The following is a 19903-nucleotide window of genomic DNA, read 5'->3' as shown; positions in this document are numbered from 1 at the left end:
AAGAATGAATGCTCTCTAATGAAAGTAAGGGAGTCCCCTTTATAAAATAAGGGCTCGCTCCTCAATACATAAGTGATGGGCTAAGTCCCCCAAGTATTTTTTTATGAGGCCCAGTTGAGGCCCAATATATAGTGTATAGTGTAGTCTCTCAAGTCTTCGGTCAATAGAGTCTGTTGGCTGGAGACTTCAAATTGAATCCATGTATGGGCCAAAGTGGCAGTTGTTCGGAAGTGGTATTTGTATACCCTGCACTAAAGCTTTGTAGGTGAAGCTTTGCAAGTGAAGCTTTGAAGCGGGAGCTCTGTAAATGAAGCTTTTGAAGCTAGAGCTTTTGTAAATGAAGCTTTTGAAGCTAGAGCTCTGTAAATGAAGCTTTTGAAGCTAGAGCTTTTGTAAATGAAGCTTTTAAAGCTGAAGCTCTGTAAATGAAACTTTTGAAGCTAGAGCTTTTGTAAATGAAGCTTTTGAAGCTAGAGCTCTGTAATGAAGCTTTTGAAGCTGATTGACATAAGTGATGCTCATGAATGTTTATGTTGATTGACATGAGTGATGCTCATGGATGTTGACATGAGTGATGCTCATGAATGTTGACATAAGTGATGCTCATGAATGTTGACATGAGTGATGCTCATGAATGTTGACATGAATGATGGTCATGAATGTTGACATGAATGATGGTCATGAATGTTTATGTATGATTGACATGAGTGATGCTCATGAAATGTTTATGTATGATTGACATGAGTAATACTCATGTATAGTTTTGGAGTAGTGGATGTACTTTTGATCACCTGGTTGGTGATAATAGCGGCAGGTTGCCGAATAATTTTGGAGTACTGGGCATATTTTTGATCACCTGGTTGGTGATAATAGCGGCAGGGTGCCGAATAAATTTGGAGCCATAGGGCCTGGCTCTTTTGGGCATATGGGCCTTCGCCCTCTACATAACATTGCAGCCCATTATTTTGGGCTTGCCGTTTTTTTTTATTACTCTCTGATGAAGTTTATACAGATGTCTCCGAAAGATAAGAAAAATAAATTACATCATTAAAAAAAACAAGAAAAGTAAATCACATCATTCTGGTGGGATGTTTATTCCTTGCTTATGCTTTCCTCCCCGCTCATTCTCTGTCCACCTATGTTGCTTTGTAAGGTATCTTTTGTTTGCAAACCACTTGCTTTTCTTGAACAGCCAGGTCGTGCCCATCACTCATCCTTTTTCTTTTTCTTTTTCTCTTTGCCCTTTTGCTTTCCACTGCGTCTCTGTCTCTGTATGTCTGTGCGCTGCCAGTTTTCAAAGTGGGTTCCTCCTGCTGCTTATCCATGTTATTGTTCTCATAAGAAATGTGAACACTTGTAGCCTGCTTGAATCGGACTCCGGTAGCTTTCTGGCCAAAGTTTGACTGTGAATATCAAACCTGGCGGTTGTGGTCTACTTAATCTGATCACGGTGATCATCTTCTGCATCTTCAAATTTATGCTGCTTTGATATTTTCACATTTTGAACAAACTACAAATGTTGAAGACTTTGTGGGTGGAAAATTAGTCGTGCCAGCAGAGAAGCATGATTACACATCTCCTAATGATGTAGAGCCTTCCTTTCTGTTGTCTAAGATACCCCCAAGCCTTTTGCATGAAACACTATTTTTCTTGCTGGACTGATCAGTTTCCATGCCTGAACTGCTAAGTTTCATATCTCATATATGTGAACTTGACTGGGAGTTCAATCTAAGCTCCATATTTGTTGAAGTTGACACGCCACTGGTAAGCGCTATTAGCAATGAATTCATATTCCAGTTACTTGTAAGAATTGAAACTTACATATCCGTCAATTTTCAATTGTGCAGGGACGTTGTGGCACCAGGAGCAGCGTTTTTTCTTCCTCTAATTGCAACAACATTTGAGACTTTGTTTCTTCATCTAGCTTCAGTCCTGCTATATCGACCTCCTTGCATGCCCTCATACTCTTTTTCCAGCCTCTCAAAAACCATATCGACCTCCTTACTGCCACGCCACAGGCTTTGAGGGAGTTCATCGTCTACCGCCATTGGAGCTCCACACAAGCTATTCAGCTGAGCTTGGAGACTTTTATGCTTTCAGTCGCTATTGTTTCAGTTTCGCCATTGCAGCGCATGAGAGATTCGGATTGACGGTAGGTTTAGATCTGCGATTCGAAGGATTTGGAATCGAGTTTTTGAGGAATCTAGCGGTGGCGGTCCGGCCGAGTGAGGATGGTCAGCTGAGAGACCGTTTGCTAGGAATAGGGTTTGAAGTAGTCCACCTGAATCTAGGAATGTAAATGCTTCGGCGCCGGAAACCAGAACCGACGAGATGAAAATTACGGCGAAGCACACGCACACACTCTTTTTGGCGGCCATATTATCGAAGAATCTAGATTTCTGGAGAAGAAATCGACGTCGGAGTTGTGAATTAAAATGCAGAAAAGCTATGGTTTATAGATGACAAGATGTACGTGTGAAGGAAGCAACGGGCATGGAGAGAGAGTAGAGATGGTTTAGAATGTGTGTTGTGGAAGTTGCGGAGAGTAAGAGAGATAGAGATATGGGACTGGTTTCTTGGGTTTTTCCGGGAAAACTTTGGGTTGTTGGGTTTTTGCAGATTTTGCAGATCCATGGTGGAGGTGAAAAAATGAAAGAGAACTGACATAGTTTTTTTGTATCGATTCCCACAGACGGGGCCAAATGTTGATGCACAAAACCGGAGGTCTTGGAACAACGTAAATCCGACCGTGAATCTACAAGAAATATAAATAACACAAGATGTATCGTGGTTCACCCCAAGGTTTGGGCTACGTCCACACTGATATTGTATTTATGAGGGAGAGAGAGCTCTGAATATGAGAGTGAGAGCTTTGAGATAGCTTAGAGCTTAGGGGATGTAAGGAGGCTTAGGAATTGGCCTCCTTAATTGTGAGGGTGGGGGGTCCTTTTATAGAATAAGGACTCCTTACTTATTACATATTTGCCCATTCCTTTATTACATAATTACATTTAAGTCATCCGAGTATTTATACGAGATCTAAATACGGAGGCCCTAAGTATGGTACAAACAGAATGCATTTCAAGGAGCAATGGAAATCTCGGACAACACCATATGTGACTGTACCTGAGCAACATTGTGTAAGCCATCATGTTTTCTCTTATGTGATTGGTAAAAAATGGATTTTGGTATTGTTGGAGTTGCATCATAAGAAAACTGGCAGACGTATTCGGATGCTCACTTTTGGTAGTGAAGAGCTAATAGTATTCAGGCCAAATCTAAGAGTTGATGGTGCTAGTGTATATGCATGGTTGTACAATTATGAAGGTATCTGCAAAGTCTGTCATAAGCTGAAAGTAATTTTGTTAGACAATATGGCACACATCAATGTATTGGTTGCTGCTGGTGTAATTTCATTTGGTTGTTGCTGGTGTTATTTCTTTGCCTGTTCTTCAGGAAGTATGTACATCACATTTGTCTTTGCATGGTCTTTGTATATTTGTCTTACCGTGAATGTAAGTTGGCAAAATGAGCTGTTTAAATTTTTGGAACTTGATACTACTCAGCCACCTTATGTATTCAAATGCCAACTATACACCTTAACAGAGGTGATAAAGGACATGGTTGAAGCTTTAGGTTTGCTCAGGCCCTCTAAATCTTCCATGCATAATATCGGTGTTGCTTATGAAGGTTTAAAGTTCAATGATTTCAATGATTCAGAAAGAATGACAGTTTTCAATATCTTATATAGGCTGGTCCCATCCATTAGCTTATTTCAGAAAATGGAGTTTTATGACAATCAGACATTAGGTGGTCCCGGTATCACTGAAAAAGGCTATGAGATATGCTTCCTCGAGGGGAATATGACTGAGAAAGACATCACTCCCATGGGTGGCTTCCCTCACTGTGGTGTGGTGAAGGATGGCTACATTGAATGGTGTGTTGGACCTAAGAAGAGGATAGTTAATCTTCGACAGTCTCTTCTCAATCAGACCTCTCGTCTTGCTCTCGAGGATATCAAGCTCAGAACCATCTCTAAGGCTATAATTCTTGGCAATGGTCCAATTGCTATAGTAGATGCATTAGTTGAGAATCTTCTGGCAGGTTCCCTGGGAGTTTGCCCATTTTCTCCATTTGATGTTGTTGCATGCTTTTTGGCAACTAGCATGGAAATTGAAATGATATCGTGGGTCGAAATTTATGAAAAGGCTACAAGTAACAAGTGCTCACTTACCAAGTTATGGGGAGCTGCCATAACCAGCTCAGGGTTGCTGTCAGGCTCATCTCCTCAAGTTGTGAGCTACCTGCAGATTGTATTTGCATTCCCTACAGCTTCCCTTCTGTTGCAAGACTCCTTAGTTTCTGCTCGTTCAAATAAGTTTTTCAATTTTCAACCTTGAGGACAAGGTTGTTCTTCAAGGGGGAAGTATTGTTATGATCCTATATTTCGATCACAATTAGTGATGTAATAGCAGACTAAATATGAGTATTAGGGAGTGATTAGTTATTGCCAGCTGGCAATTTGTTTTAGTGGAAACTTATATAAGCTCATGTTTTGGATGTAAAAGGGAGATCAGAATTTACAACAAAGAAATTAAATACAAAAATATTTCGAGCTCTGCTCCTTCATCTCTCCTTCCCTCTACTTCCATAGCTTTTTTGTGCTACTTGCAGGTTGATTGAGGAAATTGAGAATTGGGTCTTATCAACGATCGTTGGTGAATGCGAATCTTACCCAGATTCGCTCACGCTCCGTTCGTGCAGATAGTCAAAGAAATTGTATAGCTTTGCCGCCTATTCGGCTCAGCTCCCTCTTTCTTCTTCAGTTCTTCGTCGTCTTCTTCCTCAAGAAGTAACCAAAGGTCTCACTTTGTTTGCTCTGGAGCAAGGGCTTTCGTGAAAATTTGGGCAAAACGATGGGGATAAATATGGGCCTGTTTGACGTGGGTAGCCCAAATGTTGGTTCGTATGCAACCCATAATATTCAAGCATGTTTTTAAAATTTTGATAAAAACATGAGAAGATATAGTAGGGATTGTGGTTTTTTTTTCTTTAATACAAATATTATTACTAAGATAAGGGAGAAAGTTTGAAACTATTACAATAATTTAAGGGTGGAAGGTGTTTCGAACTCAAGACATATAGGTAAAAACTCAATACCTTATTCATTCAGATATTTGACTACATACATACATATATAGTAGGGATGAATGAGATAAATAATAGGAAAATTTTGGTGGGCTCGATAAATTTATCCATAAATTTATTAGCATTGGTTTTGGTTTGTGTCAATTATTAAAGGTCTTTTTCTTTCATTTGTCTTAAACTAATATAAGAGTCAAACAAAATTTCAACGAGGGGATTTATTTGTTATTGGGTTCAACGACAGATAATACCCCACATTCACTCCGTTATATAAAAAGATTATTTGAGACTGTAGGAGTGACATTAAGTGCTTTTTGTAGAACGATGATTCTTTTCATTCCAAATTTTCTCTGTACTCATGTCGTACATTTATTGTATATAAATTATTTTAAATTTTTTATTTTAAATTAAATATAAACTGTATTTGATAAAAATTGATCACACAATATACAATAAACATATACGATATGATGATATTCAGAATCCTCGCAAAGAAGATTCCTTTCGGTAGAGAGTTTGGTATTGCATGGCAGCATGTGAGACAAACATTGCTCATCAGAAGTAATTGAATTGGAACTTGAAATGTTTTAGTAACACTATTGAAAGTTAGGTGAGGACATATCATTTTTTTTATAGAAATTTTAATGAAAAATTTTTAATACTGTTTATTTAAAAGAAAAATCATATTTTTATATTCAAAAATCAATTCTGATGCTATTCACTTTACATTTTATTTTGTCCTTATCGTTAAAACTAAAAATTTTCACATTCTTTTCATTAATTTTTTTTAAATTCTTCTTCTCTCTCTAAATTGTCGATATGGTGGTCGATCTCGATCATATGATCGCTAACATGTTTTTTTGGGATAAATTGATCAAATAATTGAAACATCGAAAGAATATTATTCCGATTCCCCTTTGGATTTGGTGCATGTGATTCAGCAGGACCTAAGAAAGTTGTTGACATATGTGTTGCATGCATGCATGCATCGACATGCATGTGGCACTTGACGTTGATAGTTTATTCCTACTGTATCTTTAGGTACGAATGCAGTCAAAAAGTAACTCAATAATGCAGTACACAATCACGTGCACCTGCAAACACACTTTACATAGCCACCGACAAGGGAGAGCTAGGAACCTACATTGCTATGTTATTAGCGTTTCGATATAATAATATAATATTATGTACGAGTTTTTATCATATTAATAGACCGAAACACTACGGTGGTTCCATCCAAGTCATTCTACAGAGAAAACCAGATTAACAGTGAATTAATCAAGTTCTTTAAGCTCAAGTTATAACATTCCAAAATAGAAACATCCACAGCTCACCAAATTAACATAACTTAATTAATTAGCACAGTGTTTCGATCGACCTGATACACTCTTCAAATAAGCAAAACAAAACCAAATTACAGATATTTATCCTTAAGAAGCAGTTTTTACTTCCACGCGTTGACATGCTATTATTGGCTAGGTGGCGCCACATATTGCTAAATGACGACATGATTAACAACCACTAACTGTGATTTAGGAATATGACATGATGATCACCTATGCAGGACACTGGAATCCAGAGGGAGGTGTCTTCCCACAATCAATAAGCACTTGAAGAGCAATGGGGATGATGAGGTTGATATTGAGAAGCTTAGCCTTGATCGTGGTGCAAAGGCAAATAGCAGCGTCCAAGTCCACCAGTCCCTGAAGCACCGGACAACATGCATCTTTGGCACTGCTCCCAATTCCAATGTGGATAAGTCCACCCAGCACATCTACACAAGCTCCCAACTTTAAGGTGTCGATGGGGCACGTGTCCTTCGGTGGTGACTTTGGAGGTGGTGATGTTGGGGGTGGTACTACCTTTGGTGGTGGAGGAGGGCATGGTGTTTCAGTGGGTGGAGGAGGCTTCACTGGGACAACTGGGGTTGGGGTTGGTGTTGATGGTGGGCTTGGCACTACAACAGGTGGTGAAGGTGGAGGCAGTACAACTGGGGGCTTGGGGGTATATGGTGGAGGCAGTACAACTGGAGGCTTCGGGGTATATGGTGGAGGCAGTACAACTGGAGGCTTCGGGGTATATGGTGGAGGCAGTACAACTGGAGGCTTCGGGGTATATGGTGGAGGCAGTACAACCGGGGGCTTCGGGGTATATGGTGGAGGCAGTACAACCGGGGGCTTCGGGGTATATGGTGGAGGCAGGACAACCGGGGGCTTCGGGGTATACGGTGGAGGCAGTACAACTGGTGGCTTCGGGGTATATGGTGGAGGCAGTACAACCGGGGGCTTCGGGGTATATGGTGGAGGCAGTACAACCGGGGGCTTCGGGGTATACGGTGGAGGCAGTACAACCGGGGGCTTCGGGGTATATGGTGGAGGCAGCACAACCGGGGGCTTCGGGGTATATGGTGGAGGCAGGACAACTGGGGGCTTCGGGGTATATGGTGGAGGCAGTACAACTGGTGGTTTGGGATGGGGAGGTGGTTTGACAACTGGAGGCTTGACAACAGGAGGTTTGGGATGGGGAGGTGGTTTGACAACAGGAGGTTTGGGATAGTGAGGTGGTTTGACAACAGGAGGTTTGGGATAGGGAGGTGGTTTGACAACAGGAGGTTTGGGATGGGGAGGTGGTTTGACAACAGGAGGTTTGGGATGGGGAGGTGGTTTGACAACAGGAGGTTTGGGATGGGGAGGTGGTTTGACAACAGGAGGTTTGGGATGGGGAGGTGGTTTGGCAACTGGAGGTTTCGGATAAGGAGGTGGTTTTACAATGGGTGGTTTAACATGAGGGGGTTTGATTGGTACATGAGGAGGAGGCTTTGCATGAGGTGGTTTGACATATGGTGGTGGCTTCTTTGGTGGTGTAGGGTGGAAGGGTGGAGTTACATGGGGAGGGTGTTTGGGTGGCAAGTGAGGAACTGGAGGGTATGTTGGTGGTGGGCAATAGGAGTTAGCAAGAGAAGTGAGCAAACTACCCAAGTTGAGAATGAGGACTAAGAGCAATGCCAGAGCATGATTGATCTCCATGTTCAATACTAGCTACACTCCACAACCCTCAAGAGAGCTGGGTACAAAACTAGATATTGAAACCCAATACCAAGCAAATGCCTTTATAGAGAGTTTAACGCGCTTAGTGTGTGTGCTTGACAGTGTGTGTGTGTGTGTGTGAGAGAGAGAGACAGAGAGAGATACTCCTGCTCCTTTCTTTGTCGTACCAACTGCATATATAAAATTACTAATTTGTGTATATTTAATTTGCCAAATTGTCATCACTCATTGACTTGAGGGTTTTTCCAAAACCAAGTTGAAGTTCACATTCGCCACAAAACAAGATGGAGGAATGGAGTCACTCCTTCCTTTACATTCAGATTTCAAGATATATCCAAGTAGGGTATTGTAATTTGAAATCAGTGGTCATGATCTTTAGCCAAATATGGGTATGTTTGAAGGAGAGATTTGTAAGCACCAATAACTTCAGGTTAAATTAGTTAAAACTCCATTGTAAAATAGTAGATGAATGAATTTGAAATGATAAATACAATAAATTGAGAGGATGTGCAAATTGATTACTTGAAACGAACCAATTCTAAATCATTTGCTTATGTTTTTGTACAGAAACGCATTTCTAAATATCTTACTTCATTACTACAAATTTAACCATTGTATTAAAAATAAATAAAAATAATTTAGTACTAGCAAATTGCTAATCCAATCATAATGTTAAAGGACAAAGGTAAGGAAGCAAGAAATCGGATTTTGCTATAGGCAAATTTTTAACATGTAGTGTGCTTTTCAACCCGTGATTGGGGTTCATGCTGCCAAAACTACACATGTGATGCTTTCACTAACAAAAATTTTTTGTATAAAAAAAACAATGGGGACAAAAGAGGCCCTAGACTTTTTCAACTTAAAGGGCATGCCTTTTTTTTTTTTTTTTTTTATAAATTTTTTCTATTTTTATGGGAGGGTTTTGTTTTCCTTTTCTTGAACAGGACTAGTCAATTACTGTTATCTCTTTCTTAGTTCGAGTTAAGGCATTCTTATGAATAGACAGATGCAATCGCATTTGGGTGTCGGCCAACATCTTATTATATATTTTCTCAATTAAATTATTGGAATTCGGATGTAGGAACTTCCTTTTAATTTAGAGAACTTTCATGAAAATAGCTTGGACTAAGTTTTATCTTAATAAAAAATTATGCTATAACTATATTTAATGAAAAAGACTTAAGTTTTAATAAAAAAGGACAAAAAAAAACTTAAATTTTAATGAAAATGATATAATTTTAATATTAAAAAAAAAAACTGATGCGCGGATCCATGCTCCCCTCACACAAACTATTTATGAAACTTACTACACTGTTTATGAAACTTTCAACACTGTTTATGAAATTTAACGATACTACATTGTTTATAAAACTTAACGGTATATGCTCGTCTCAGATTTTCAAGTTCTTTCACCAGAATGCAATAAAAAGATTAAAAAAATAAAGCATGATAGAGATCAACGTCCACGACATTAAAGTGATGCATGACCAATAGCTCAATACCATTACTAGAAAAATGGGTGATGAGTCCAACGATATTGTCAATGATGTTGCCCCACCCTTACCCCCAACCATCCCAACTCACACATGACCGACTCCCTCCCAACCATACCGCCTCAGATATGGTTCTGAATTGAACGGATCCCACTTTAATTTGAAATTTTAATTTTAGAGGAATAAAATATATTTGGATTATGTTAAAGGGTTATGCAACTGAAGGATTGGTTGGGTGCTCTTTGCATGCGCATTTAGTTAGGTTTTTTTTTCTCTCTCTTGTATTTATCATTAAATAAAGTTATATGATGGTTTTTTTTGTTAAAACTCAAAGTTTTGAAGCTATTTTCGTTAATTTTCCTTTTAATTTACACAACTGTTATAACCCTAGCTGCATGCAATTGCATTTCAATGTAGGGTAATGCTATATGTATGCTCATTTTTATTTCTTACACAATTTCTTAATTTTTGGTTGTCGGATTGAACGAATTAAAGATCTACGATAACAAAATTAACAATGACGTGTAAAAGATAAAAATTGATGCATTTTTTTTAACAAACTAAAAATAATGCTTCACATGCAGCTACAAAAAATGTCATCGAACCTCCATTGAAAAGTGACTAGGGTTGTACTTGTGGCCGTGCATTAGGGTTTGTATTATTTTGTAATGTGTAAAGTGATGTTTGCCAAAGAATTATGTAAATATGGAGGAAATAATGAGCATGTATTGCCGTCGTCTTCCTATTGCAAACAAGTATATGTATTGGCTTTTAATGGTGAAAGTCCAACCTGTCGGTCACTTCCCCAAGCCATTTGAATTAACATCCAAAAATGGTAAAGCAGCTGGCCTAGTTGTTGCAGTATATGCCACTAAGTGCTGATGGTTTATCTTTGTCAATCTAAACATTGAAGTTTCTCTTATACTTATCATTAAATAAAGTTTTATGATGGTTTTTGGTTAAAATTTAAAGTTTTGAAGTATTTTTCATTGATTTAATTCAATCTAAAATTATTTGCTTATTTAATTATCAAGATAAAATTTCAATGTTTTTTATATAACAAAGTATTCGTTAATTTTTTTTATAACTAAATTAATAAGTGAAAGGTCTTAGGTTCGACTCTCACCAAATACGAATTTGAACCATATTATTGCTTAGCCCATTGTGAGGCTAAACACATCTTCTCCCTTTAGTGTAAATAATATCATTTGTTCAATTTTTTTTTTAAATGTTTCCGATTTGGCTAATATTTTGCAAGGATGATCTATGAGGTGCACTTGAAAAATAGACAGTTCGGATCGTTAAAATTCGATGTGGTGTGGACCTCACACACAATCTCCATTTTTATTATAAAAAAAAAAAAATTCTTTCCCTTGAAGGCTTCCTAAGACTAAAAGGACTAGATATAAATCACCACTCGAGATGCTCCTAACTCTATGTATATGTTACAGCTCAATAAAAGAAAAATATTACATGTGTAAGCAAGTTCCAATTGAGCGAGTCTAAATAACTTTTCTGTTTAAAATTAGTTATTAATTACATCATTTCATTTGCTTTCACTTGATAATGTTCATTAATTAACAAACCCTTCAAAGAATGTAGGCATCGAATGCAAGTAATTTGGCAGCTGTTCGTTCCCTTCCAACCAAATATATAATTATATGAGATCATTCTCCACACGAGTTAATTATTACTTATTGATAGAATAAAAACTCATCCTTCTTGCTAATCCTGCTAAATGAAAGATTATACAAGTGCTTGCAGATTCTGGACAATCTGGAAATCTCAAAGGGAATATATTCCGTGCAATAGAGTTTTCTTTATCTTCTTCATGAATCATCCCTTGTAGAAGAATTTGCATCCATCAAAACCTGCCATGTCACAACCATGCAATGATTAATTCGTTAATTAGCATGCTGTGTGTCAGTGTTCTTGAATGAGCATGGGTGCAATATCCTAGTAGATAACGTCTTGGATTTCTAGCCGTACGTTTCGGATTCGAAACTCTCCTAACCCTAAAATATTGTAAAAGTTTTGAACCCTTTCCCTTGCGTTATTAATAATAAATTAAAAATAAATGTCTAGATCAAAGCTCTGCGAGATATCAAGTACAATATGCCAAATATATATAAGGACAAGAAATTTATATCTTGATTGGGAACAATTTGTACTTACTGGGATCAACTGTGACAAGCATGGCAGTCCCTCCAAAATCACAAGTGCCTCCAGCAGCCTTCGTCTTCTGCCAGTAACTGTTGAAGGCGTACGAAGCATGCGACAACAATGTGTCGGGCTTGTAGCAGGACCCACTGGGCTGGATTGACTTGCAGTCTGCCCCCGACCCACATGCATAGTCTAGGGCTTCTTGGACTATCGGGTCCGGCACCGCCGGGTTGGCCACGCACCATGCTGCAGACTGCGGTGGCTTTTTGTGCGGAGGAGATGGTGGCCCGGACGGCGGAGGGAAAGCTATGGGGGGCAGAGAGATTGGTTGGGTTGGGATGGATTTGGGAGGGATAGGAGAATTTTCGGGCGGGATTGGGGTTGTGGTTGGTGGGTATGGGCTAGGCCCATTTTGTGGTGGGTTGGGGATGGGTGAGGATGTGGGCCCAGATGAAGGAGGATTTGTAAGAGGTGGGGTTGAAGGAATCGGTGGGAGTACAGAGTACGGATCTGGAAGAGGGAGATTTCCTGGTGCTGGTGAATCCAACGGTGGTGATGAGGAGGGAGAGGGAGAGCTGGCATCGAACGGTGTAAATTCAATATTTGGGGAAGGCAATGGAAATTGTAAGTCCAGGTGATATATTGCTTTCAGCTTGTACTTCTCTAATTCATGGATTGAATTGCTTTTGTGTAGTTTTGTGTCATGGGGTTTAAAGAATTGGGCAAAACTTCTTGCATCTGCACCAAAACAAACCATAGAATTAGTTGTAAAAGTTGTCCAAGTAATGTAAGTTGTGTGTAGGAAGAAAGAACTTGCATGCAACTACTACGTCACACTAATCGTAACTCGTCAATCAAGCACTTCAAAGTGCAAAGTTAAATGATAGGCTTGTAATATTGTTATAGTGACATATTGCCACAATGACGGTATTATAAGTCAATAACACACTTCAATGTGAGAAGTGAAAACACATTGTGGCATGTGATAGGCTTGAGATACTGTCACTGAGACATTTTAGACGTAAGTAAGTTTCTCTCTGCTAATGAGGAGGGCTAAATTAATGACTTTGAACACAAAGAAAAGCACTTGCTTACCACATAGAATGGAGAAAGTTGTGATTGAAATGGAGATGTAGAAAATTGGTATGATGCTCAATCTCATGCAATACATTGTGAACTCCAAAACACTCAGAAAACCAGTCTGAAATATTCTGCTTAACTGAGTCATCTTCCAAGAAAACATTTGGGAGATATATATAGACAGGACATAAAGTAAAGCTAATTAAAGAAGATTCATCTTCACTACTTTGTAGTCTAAGATTTTTTGTTGCTTCCTTTGAATATATTCTTGCTTGGCAGTGGAGAAAATATGAACATTGCAGATTTTTCTGAACTTTATTTTGCTTGCTTTCCACTCAAAAGCGACGCACACTTCTATTCTCTCTCACTCTTTATATTAGGTTCTGCATTTCTCCGGAAGTTATGAGTCCTTCGATAAGTAGTTTTTGAACTTGATCATGTCTCGGTTAGCTCATCTCTTACTATCCCTAGATGTTTAGCATCTTTTCTTTTGCATCATGATGGAACACCTTAAAAATATTATCTCGTATATTTGTCTTCTGTTTAGTGAGTTTAAGAATATTAAGAAACGTATATATTTGATGGACATATGAATACTAAATCCTTGACATTAGTTAAACTTCGTACCTACCAAAATCTTGGTTCGTGCTTGTCATTGAACCTGATACCTAGGAGTTTCTGTTTGCCAATGTAACCACGAAGGCACGGAGGCTGACAGGCCACAAACACACACCATACTGGAATTGGGAACAAAAGAACAGCATAAAACTTTCACTTGTCGTTAAGGATAAGATGCCATCTTATTTTTTGGCATGTCTTACTCTCTGTATATTTCATTGCAGACACGTAGTAGGTACTGACTTTCAGTTCTAGCTAAGAACAACTAGAAGGTCTAAGAATTATCGAGACACAAAATTTAAGTTCAGCATAAAACTCCTTTACTAGATTTTGCAGAAGAGAGAAATTATACACTTCACTAATCACGCTTGGTTGACTATAAGTCCAGAGCTCTCATTCCTGTTGATAACTTTTGAATTGAAGATTCTATGTCAACCTGTTATAATTTGGCTGTTCTGTTACCATTCGGCAACAAGATTTTGCTACTTGTAACCTAACTCTTCCTCCTTTGGGGAATTTGGGAAGAAGTTACTTACCCGGTATGTTCAAATTATGTTTAGAGTTCAAATTTAAACACAGCATCTAAACTTGCACAATAAGTTATATGACCGTTGCCAACAACCCCTTGCCAGCTACGGCAAGTGAGGCTTGAACTGTTATTGAGTTTAAAAAGAAAATCTAGTCATGTTCATTATTCGGAATGTCAATTATGTTTTTGCTCGAAATGTTATATAATTATGATGCCGTTGGCAACGGTCTCTTGCCATCTATAGCATATCTAGAATTGGTAGATTTATAGCATTTGGAAGGCAATTGACTGTATTCAACGGTCGTTTTCCATAGTACGATTTTTACCTTTCTTATAGTCTATGACCTGAAATGGCATGATGACCTGTTTTGGACGAGGCGGTTAGGTAAACTCATAGTATAAATTCGGGTCTAAGTGTTCGAGTTAGTAGCCACTGTGTGTTTGTTGCTAAGCTGTAGCCTCATTCAGTACAAAAACAAATATGGCTGCAAGACCTCTCCTAGATATGCTAAATGCTAAACGGATAGTGCCTGTCCGGCACATTTCATGGACTCCGCCCCCCAATAATGCATGGAAGATCAGCTTCGCTGGTCACCATGAGCCGAAATCAAGGACTGGTTCTTTTGCTTGCATTGTGAGAGATCACAATGCTGTATTCAAATCTGCCATTGCTGGACCTTCAGGCAAGGTCAGGGACGGTTTGGCAACGCATTTGATTGCTTTCTCCCGGGCAATTGAGTTTTCCATGACAGAAGGCATTGATTACCTACAGATCGAAGGTAATCATCCATTTCTGTTTCAGATGATAACAGGTGAGACCAAGATACCTGACTCCGAGACCAGGGAACTTGTTTTTCGTTGCATTCATGACTTGCAGAAGTTTAGGAGTGTGACATTCCGCTCGGTCACTAGGGGTGACAATTCTGCTGCTAACTTGCTTGCCAGGATTGCTGCGGAGCGCAAGCGAGTCGAGTTTTGGGCCGACATCCCTCCTAAGGATGTAGCTGAAAGCCTAGTACTGGATGTCATCGGCCGTTGGGTGCTTCCTTAAACTTTGAGGGAGCCATCATCTTTTCTTCCAATATAGTTTGATTGTATTTCAAACTTAAGTCAAATAAGGGAGAAAGATTAAGGTTAGATACATTGAGGTTTAACTCTTGTGGTTGTACTAATCGTGTAATAACCAAGTTAAACTTGTCTTAGTTTACTACAGTGGAAATTTTGACAATAGTCAATATTAATTATGATTAATAGTGGGGTTTTTATTACCTATGAGTTACATGCTTGTCTATATCTGTTTCACTAGCGATTGTGGCACTTGTCTTTAATACACATGAAGCGCAGAGGCTAAAAGAGATGTGTTTAAATCACTCGCGTTATTTGTTCTCATACTTGACACAGTTGATCCGACATAATGCTGAGGTTTTTTATTTATTTTATTTTATTTTATTTATTAATTTAATTTAATTTAATTTATTAATTTAGTTTTATATGTTTTTTAACAAACGATATTATCTACACTATGGAGGTCGGGGGATTGGGCTAAGTCTCACAATGGGCTGATAATAATGTAATTCAAATTCGCATTTGACGAGAATCAAACTTAAGACATCTCACTTACAAATGAAGAGGAATACTATTAGACTACAATATTAAGTGGCAAAAACCCTCTTTTTATGTACTTGAACTTCACGGTACCACTCAACATATGTACTCTTCTACTTTTGTGTAGGGGAAATCAACGAGATAAGGAGGAGACTTATTCTGGTGTAGTACTCTTTTTCTCTTCTTACACCCCTCTTTTGTTTCTACTTTTAATTTATTTTGATATATTCAATCAAAGGTTGAAAAAAAAATAGAGTGTGGAAATTACTTCTCTTATTTTGGAGGTTCATACTTTTAATGTTAGAGAAATTTAAATCGGTACTAGAAATACAAATCACATTGTGTACCATTCAATGTGTTATAATAAGAATTATAATTTGAGTTAAATATTAATGTGTTTTATGTACGTAGAAAAAGTACTGAGTAATCTTGATTTCCAAGAGCTAATAGAAATGTAAAATCTCAAGTACAAAAAAAAAAAAAAAAAAAAAAAAAAAAAAAAAAAAAAAAAACTTGTTTTGGGCTTGAAATAAAACCAGGGCTAAATCTAACATATCAGACGTTTGGGCCTAGATCCGACATATCAGAATGTTTTTTGGTCAGACATCACATTGTTTCGGCCGTTGGACATTTTAAAAGCAGACACTAAAACCCACGGCAACGGTAACTTTCATGTCCCGTTTTGTCCTCCTTCCCCTTTATTCTGCTCCAAAACCAAACTTCCCAACACAAAAGATCTTAGCTTTTGCGACCAAAAAACGCCAAAGTTGTTAGCTTTTCACTTCGTTAATGGACGTAGAAGAAGAAACATATTATCTCACTTCACTCAGACAGCAAGAAGAAGAAGAAGAGAGAGAGAGTTTTTTAGCTTTGAGCTGCGCTTGCAAAGTGGTGGAGTATTTGCAGCCAGTGATGTCAAACGAACTGCTCTGCAAGTTCCCGGACAACTCCGCCTTTGATTTCGACTACTCGCAGAGCTCAATATGGTCCCCGTTGGTCCCCCGGGCTTATGCTCCCATGGATTTGGACCTGGATTTGGATTTGGATTTCGCGACGCCGCGTAAGCTCAATTTTGAGATGGGGTTGGAAGTGAAGAATCAGAACAGCCTCGTCGAAGCGGGTTCCGGCATTAAGAAGAAGAAGATCCCCACAGCCACAACTTGTTTCAATCTGAATCGGAGTGCTCTGAAGAACAAGCTGATGAAGAGGAAGAAAAGCAAGATGGTTTTGGCCTCTGATTTCTCTCCGACTCCTGTTAACGTTAACTGTAACCCCATAGCCTCGAAGGTACTACCCTTTTTTGGTAATCTGTGTTCTTAGATTTTTAATTCGTTTTAAATTTTAAAATTTTTTTTAATGTTTGATTGAGATTCTGAGATTTACCCATTGGAAGTTTAATCAATCAATCTGGTAACTGAAAATTTTTGGTTGATCCGTTTTTTGATCTCTAAGATATAAGTATGTGTAATTGGTGTTCAGGTGTGGAATAAGGTGCTGAAAGCTGCCTCTAAGCATTTCAAGAAAAAGAAGAGAGATCCAATGGATCATGTGAGGTTCTCCAATTATTTGAGACCAGATGGAAATGTATGAAGGAATAATTTTAATTCCTCATTTGTAATTCTTTATTGTTTCATTTAATTTTTTAAATTCGTTTAATTGTCTTTGTAATCTGGATGATGAATAAGGGCAACATTACTTCGTAGAAGAAATATGTTCTCTTTGTCCTTAAAATTCCATTTTCCTACGTTCCTCCAATATAGGAATTTACCTGGGGTAGTGATTTCCGCACTTGCTTTGCTCATTCGGCATTTGTTGTGTTTCTACCTCTTGATTTATTCCACATGCTAGAAAAAAGAAACAAAGGAGTGCATGAAGAAAACAGAGTGTGAAAATCACTTATCGTTAAGTCCATTGCTCAAGCAAACCATGCATTAATAAACATTGCACTAGAATTGTTATTGAGCACACAAAATCAGTTGCTTTTACTTGATTGTTTTCTTAGAAAAAGGAAGACAACTGGTGATAAACCACGGTTATCCACTTCTTCCAGGCCCGAAAAGACTATGGAGAATTTCACATTGCCTGTGATTACAATCAAGCAGCTAAGATCGTCGCACATGCACAAATGGACAAATCCTAGTTATTTATATATGTAGTTCCCCAAAATAAAAACAATTATATTGTGCCGTGAGCATATGTACGACTAATCCCATCATTCCTCCTTTTTGTCAAGGCTTGCCAACATAACCTCAATCAAATGTCGAAACGTAGTAGAGGAAGATCCACCATCTCCAACAGCCTTCCTACACACTTCACTCATCTCCTCAACCCTCTTCCTCACCTCACCATCACCGTCCATCACACACCTCACAGCCTTCTCGATCTCATCCGCCACCACAAAATGATTACCACCGTCCCTTCTGTAGTCCAATCTCAGCTCCACGGCCAGTCCCAAATCCCTCACCATCTGAGAGGCATTAATCTGCTGCTCTGCAGACACAGGCCAAGTCACAATAGGGACACCATGCCACAAGCTCTCTAATATGGAGTTCCACCCACAGTGCGACACAAACCCTCCAGTCACTCTGTGGGCCAAGACCTCCACTTGTGGGGCCCAACCACACAAAATACCAACATCTTTGGTCCTCTCCAAGAATCCTGGAGGCAAAAACTTGTCATGATTTGCGTACTCACCTGCCATTACATTTTATAAGCTTAGAAATGTTCACAAAATTTACACTTGGAGGGGATGAGACCAAATTCACTAACAAGTTGAAAAATAATGATTAAATTATCTACGAGAGTAAGAGAAGTAATGTTTGATAAGTTGCTACTTACTTAGACAAAAAATATTAAATTTTCATTTTGGATTTTATTTTTCAGTAAATTGTAAGAGACTTGTTATATACTTAAATGAACACTCATTATATGGTTGTTCTTCATGTTTTGAATATGTTTTAGTACTTTATGATTTTATGTCATGTTATTTTGCAATTTAAATCCAATAATTATTTATAATCTTAAAGTATAAACATTTATTTATATGTTACATAATAAATTTAATTAAAATAAAAAATGGGCCTAGGCCCGTCTAAATGTATAGGCCCTAAGCCCTTGCATGTCGCCTGATTAGCAACTAATGCATTTTAAAACCTCAATTTACATTGTTATGCATGTTTCTTAATTTTATTTTGATTCAAATATTAATTCAAAATTCAAAATAAAAAAAATTATATATATACATAAAAAATGTGCTAAAATCATTTTCCGAAAATGAATTGTCTCACCTGGCATTACAAACTGGCCCGCAGGTGGCGTTTTCCGTACGGACCACAAGAATTTCTTACCCCTCTTTTCTAATCCAACCGCAATCTCTCTCAGTTGGGCCTCATCAAAACTTCCAAAGCTCCCAAAGCAGAGGAACACCACTGATTTCGGAGGCTGATCTTCAAGCCACGTCATGATCTTTCCAAATTTGGCCCGATCAGACGGCTGCACATGATGCTCACCAATCAAGGGTCCCATCGTGTAAACAGGAGGGATTTCAGTCTCACAATCCAAAAGTGAGCCAACCGCATGGTACTCCAGCTCAAAAATTGTGTTGACGACTATACCCTTGGTTTCCTTGAACCTCCTAGCATGGTTCGCAAAGCAACTGTACCCGGTGTCCATGTAAGCAAACGAAGGAAGCACATTTGCAGGAACTGGGTTGACATAACTCGGCACAACAGACTCAGGGTCTGATGGTTTGAAAAATGTGCCGAGTCGGTCATACCGGCCCGGAAGGTGGAGGAGAAGCCCTAGAAAACCAGCCCCGGAAGTGAAAAATAGATAAGATGGAACCTTGAACTCATTGGCTACGTCAATCATGGTGGTGCAGAACATATCAATAACCAAACCAGAAACGAAGGAGTTGGGCAGAACATGGTCAGCTATGGCGTCTCTGACGTGGGACTTGTAGTTCTCTATGTAAACTGTGGCGTATTTCTCCACAGATTGTTGCAGAATCTCGAATGGGCGGTTCACACCGGGAAGGTCTATGATTTTTATGTGGGCGTGGGAGGCTGCAATGTTGGATTTATCCAATATAAATCAACCTTTAAGTGGTCTACTATATGTAATAGGAATGTAATATTGGAGAATAATGTTAATTGTGATTTGATCTCTTAAAGATATCAATCCTATATAAGGTGTCTTATATTGAAAATAGGATTGATGGAATC

At 38.6% G+C, this 19903-nt stretch overlaps 4 protein-coding genes across 4 annotated transcripts; 1 reads left to right on the top strand and 3 right to left on the bottom strand.

Annotated features, from left to right (window-relative positions):
• Nucleotides 1-6408: 6408 nt before the first annotated feature.
• On the bottom strand, nt 6409-8388 carry LOC103443282 (36.4 kDa proline-rich protein). The gene has a single exon (XM_070805273.1). It carries the CDS (start codon nt 8169-8171, stop codon nt 6702-6704), a length of 1470 nt encoding a protein of 489 aa, XP_070661374.1. The 5' UTR covers nt 8172-8388; the 3' UTR covers nt 6409-6701.
• A 2789-nt stretch (nt 8389-11177) lies between these two features.
• Nucleotides 11178-13093, bottom strand: LOC103443137 (proline-rich receptor-like protein kinase PERK12). Its single transcript, XM_008381923.4, has 3 exons — nt 12944-13093; nt 11861-12586; nt 11178-11556 (listed from the first exon to the last, which is right to left on the bottom strand). The coding sequence occupies exons 1-3, from the start codon at nt 13089-13091 to the stop codon at nt 11522-11524; spliced, it is 909 nt and encodes a 302-aa protein (XP_008380145.4). The 5' UTR covers nt 13092-13093; the 3' UTR covers nt 11178-11521.
• Nucleotides 13094-16260: 3167 nt separating this feature from the next.
• Nucleotides 16261-17389, top strand: LOC103443138 (uncharacterized). The gene is made up of 2 exons (XM_008381924.4): nt 16261-16967; nt 17160-17389. Exons 1-2 carry the CDS (start codon nt 16470-16472, stop codon nt 17268-17270), a joined length of 609 nt encoding a protein of 202 aa, XP_008380146.3. The 5' UTR covers nt 16261-16469; the 3' UTR covers nt 17271-17389.
• A 222-nt stretch (nt 17390-17611) lies between these two features.
• Nucleotides 17612-19769, bottom strand: LOC103443279 (anthocyanidin 3-O-glucosyltransferase 2-like; the record flags this gene model as incomplete). The annotated part of the gene is made up of 2 exons (XM_029108769.2): nt 17612-18374; nt 18968-19769. Coding segments are annotated over 2 exons (1284 nt in total), but the record flags the coding sequence as incomplete, so codon positions are not given.
• Nucleotides 19770-19903: the final 134 nt, after the last annotated feature.

The sequence above is a fragment of the Malus domestica genome, chromosome 09, assembly GCF_042453785.1.
Source record: "Malus domestica chromosome 09, GDT2T_hap1".
Taxonomy (NCBI): domain Eukaryota; kingdom Viridiplantae; phylum Streptophyta; class Magnoliopsida; order Rosales; family Rosaceae; genus Malus; species Malus domestica.
This window is presented reverse-complemented; position numbering and strand designations above follow the sequence as displayed.

Bases quoted from the DNA above. Each gene is read 5' to 3' on its own strand.
- LOC103443282 (XM_070805273.1), bottom strand. From the start codon at position 8,171: ATGGAGATCAATCATGCTCTGGCATTGCTCTTAGTCCTCATTCTCAAC.
- LOC103443137 (XM_008381923.4), bottom strand. From the start codon at position 13,091: ATGTTTTCTTGGAAGATGACTCAGTTAAGCAGAATATTTCAGACTGGT. The intron at 12,587-12,943 runs GTAAGCAAGTGC...GTTTTGGTGCAG, and splicing joins AACTTTCTCCATTCTATGTG to ATGCAAGAAGTTTTGCCCAA. The intron at 11,557-11,860 runs GTAAGTACAAAT...GTGACATGGCAG, and splicing joins GCTTGTCACAGTTGATCCCA to GTTTTGATGGATGCAAATTC.
- LOC103443138 (XM_008381924.4), top strand. From the start codon at position 16,470: ATGGACGTAGAAGAAGAAACATATTATCTCACTTCACTCAGACAGCAA. The intron at 16,968-17,159 runs GTACTACCCTTT...ATTGGTGTTCAG, and splicing joins GTAACCCCATAGCCTCGAAG to GTGTGGAATAAGGTGCTGAA.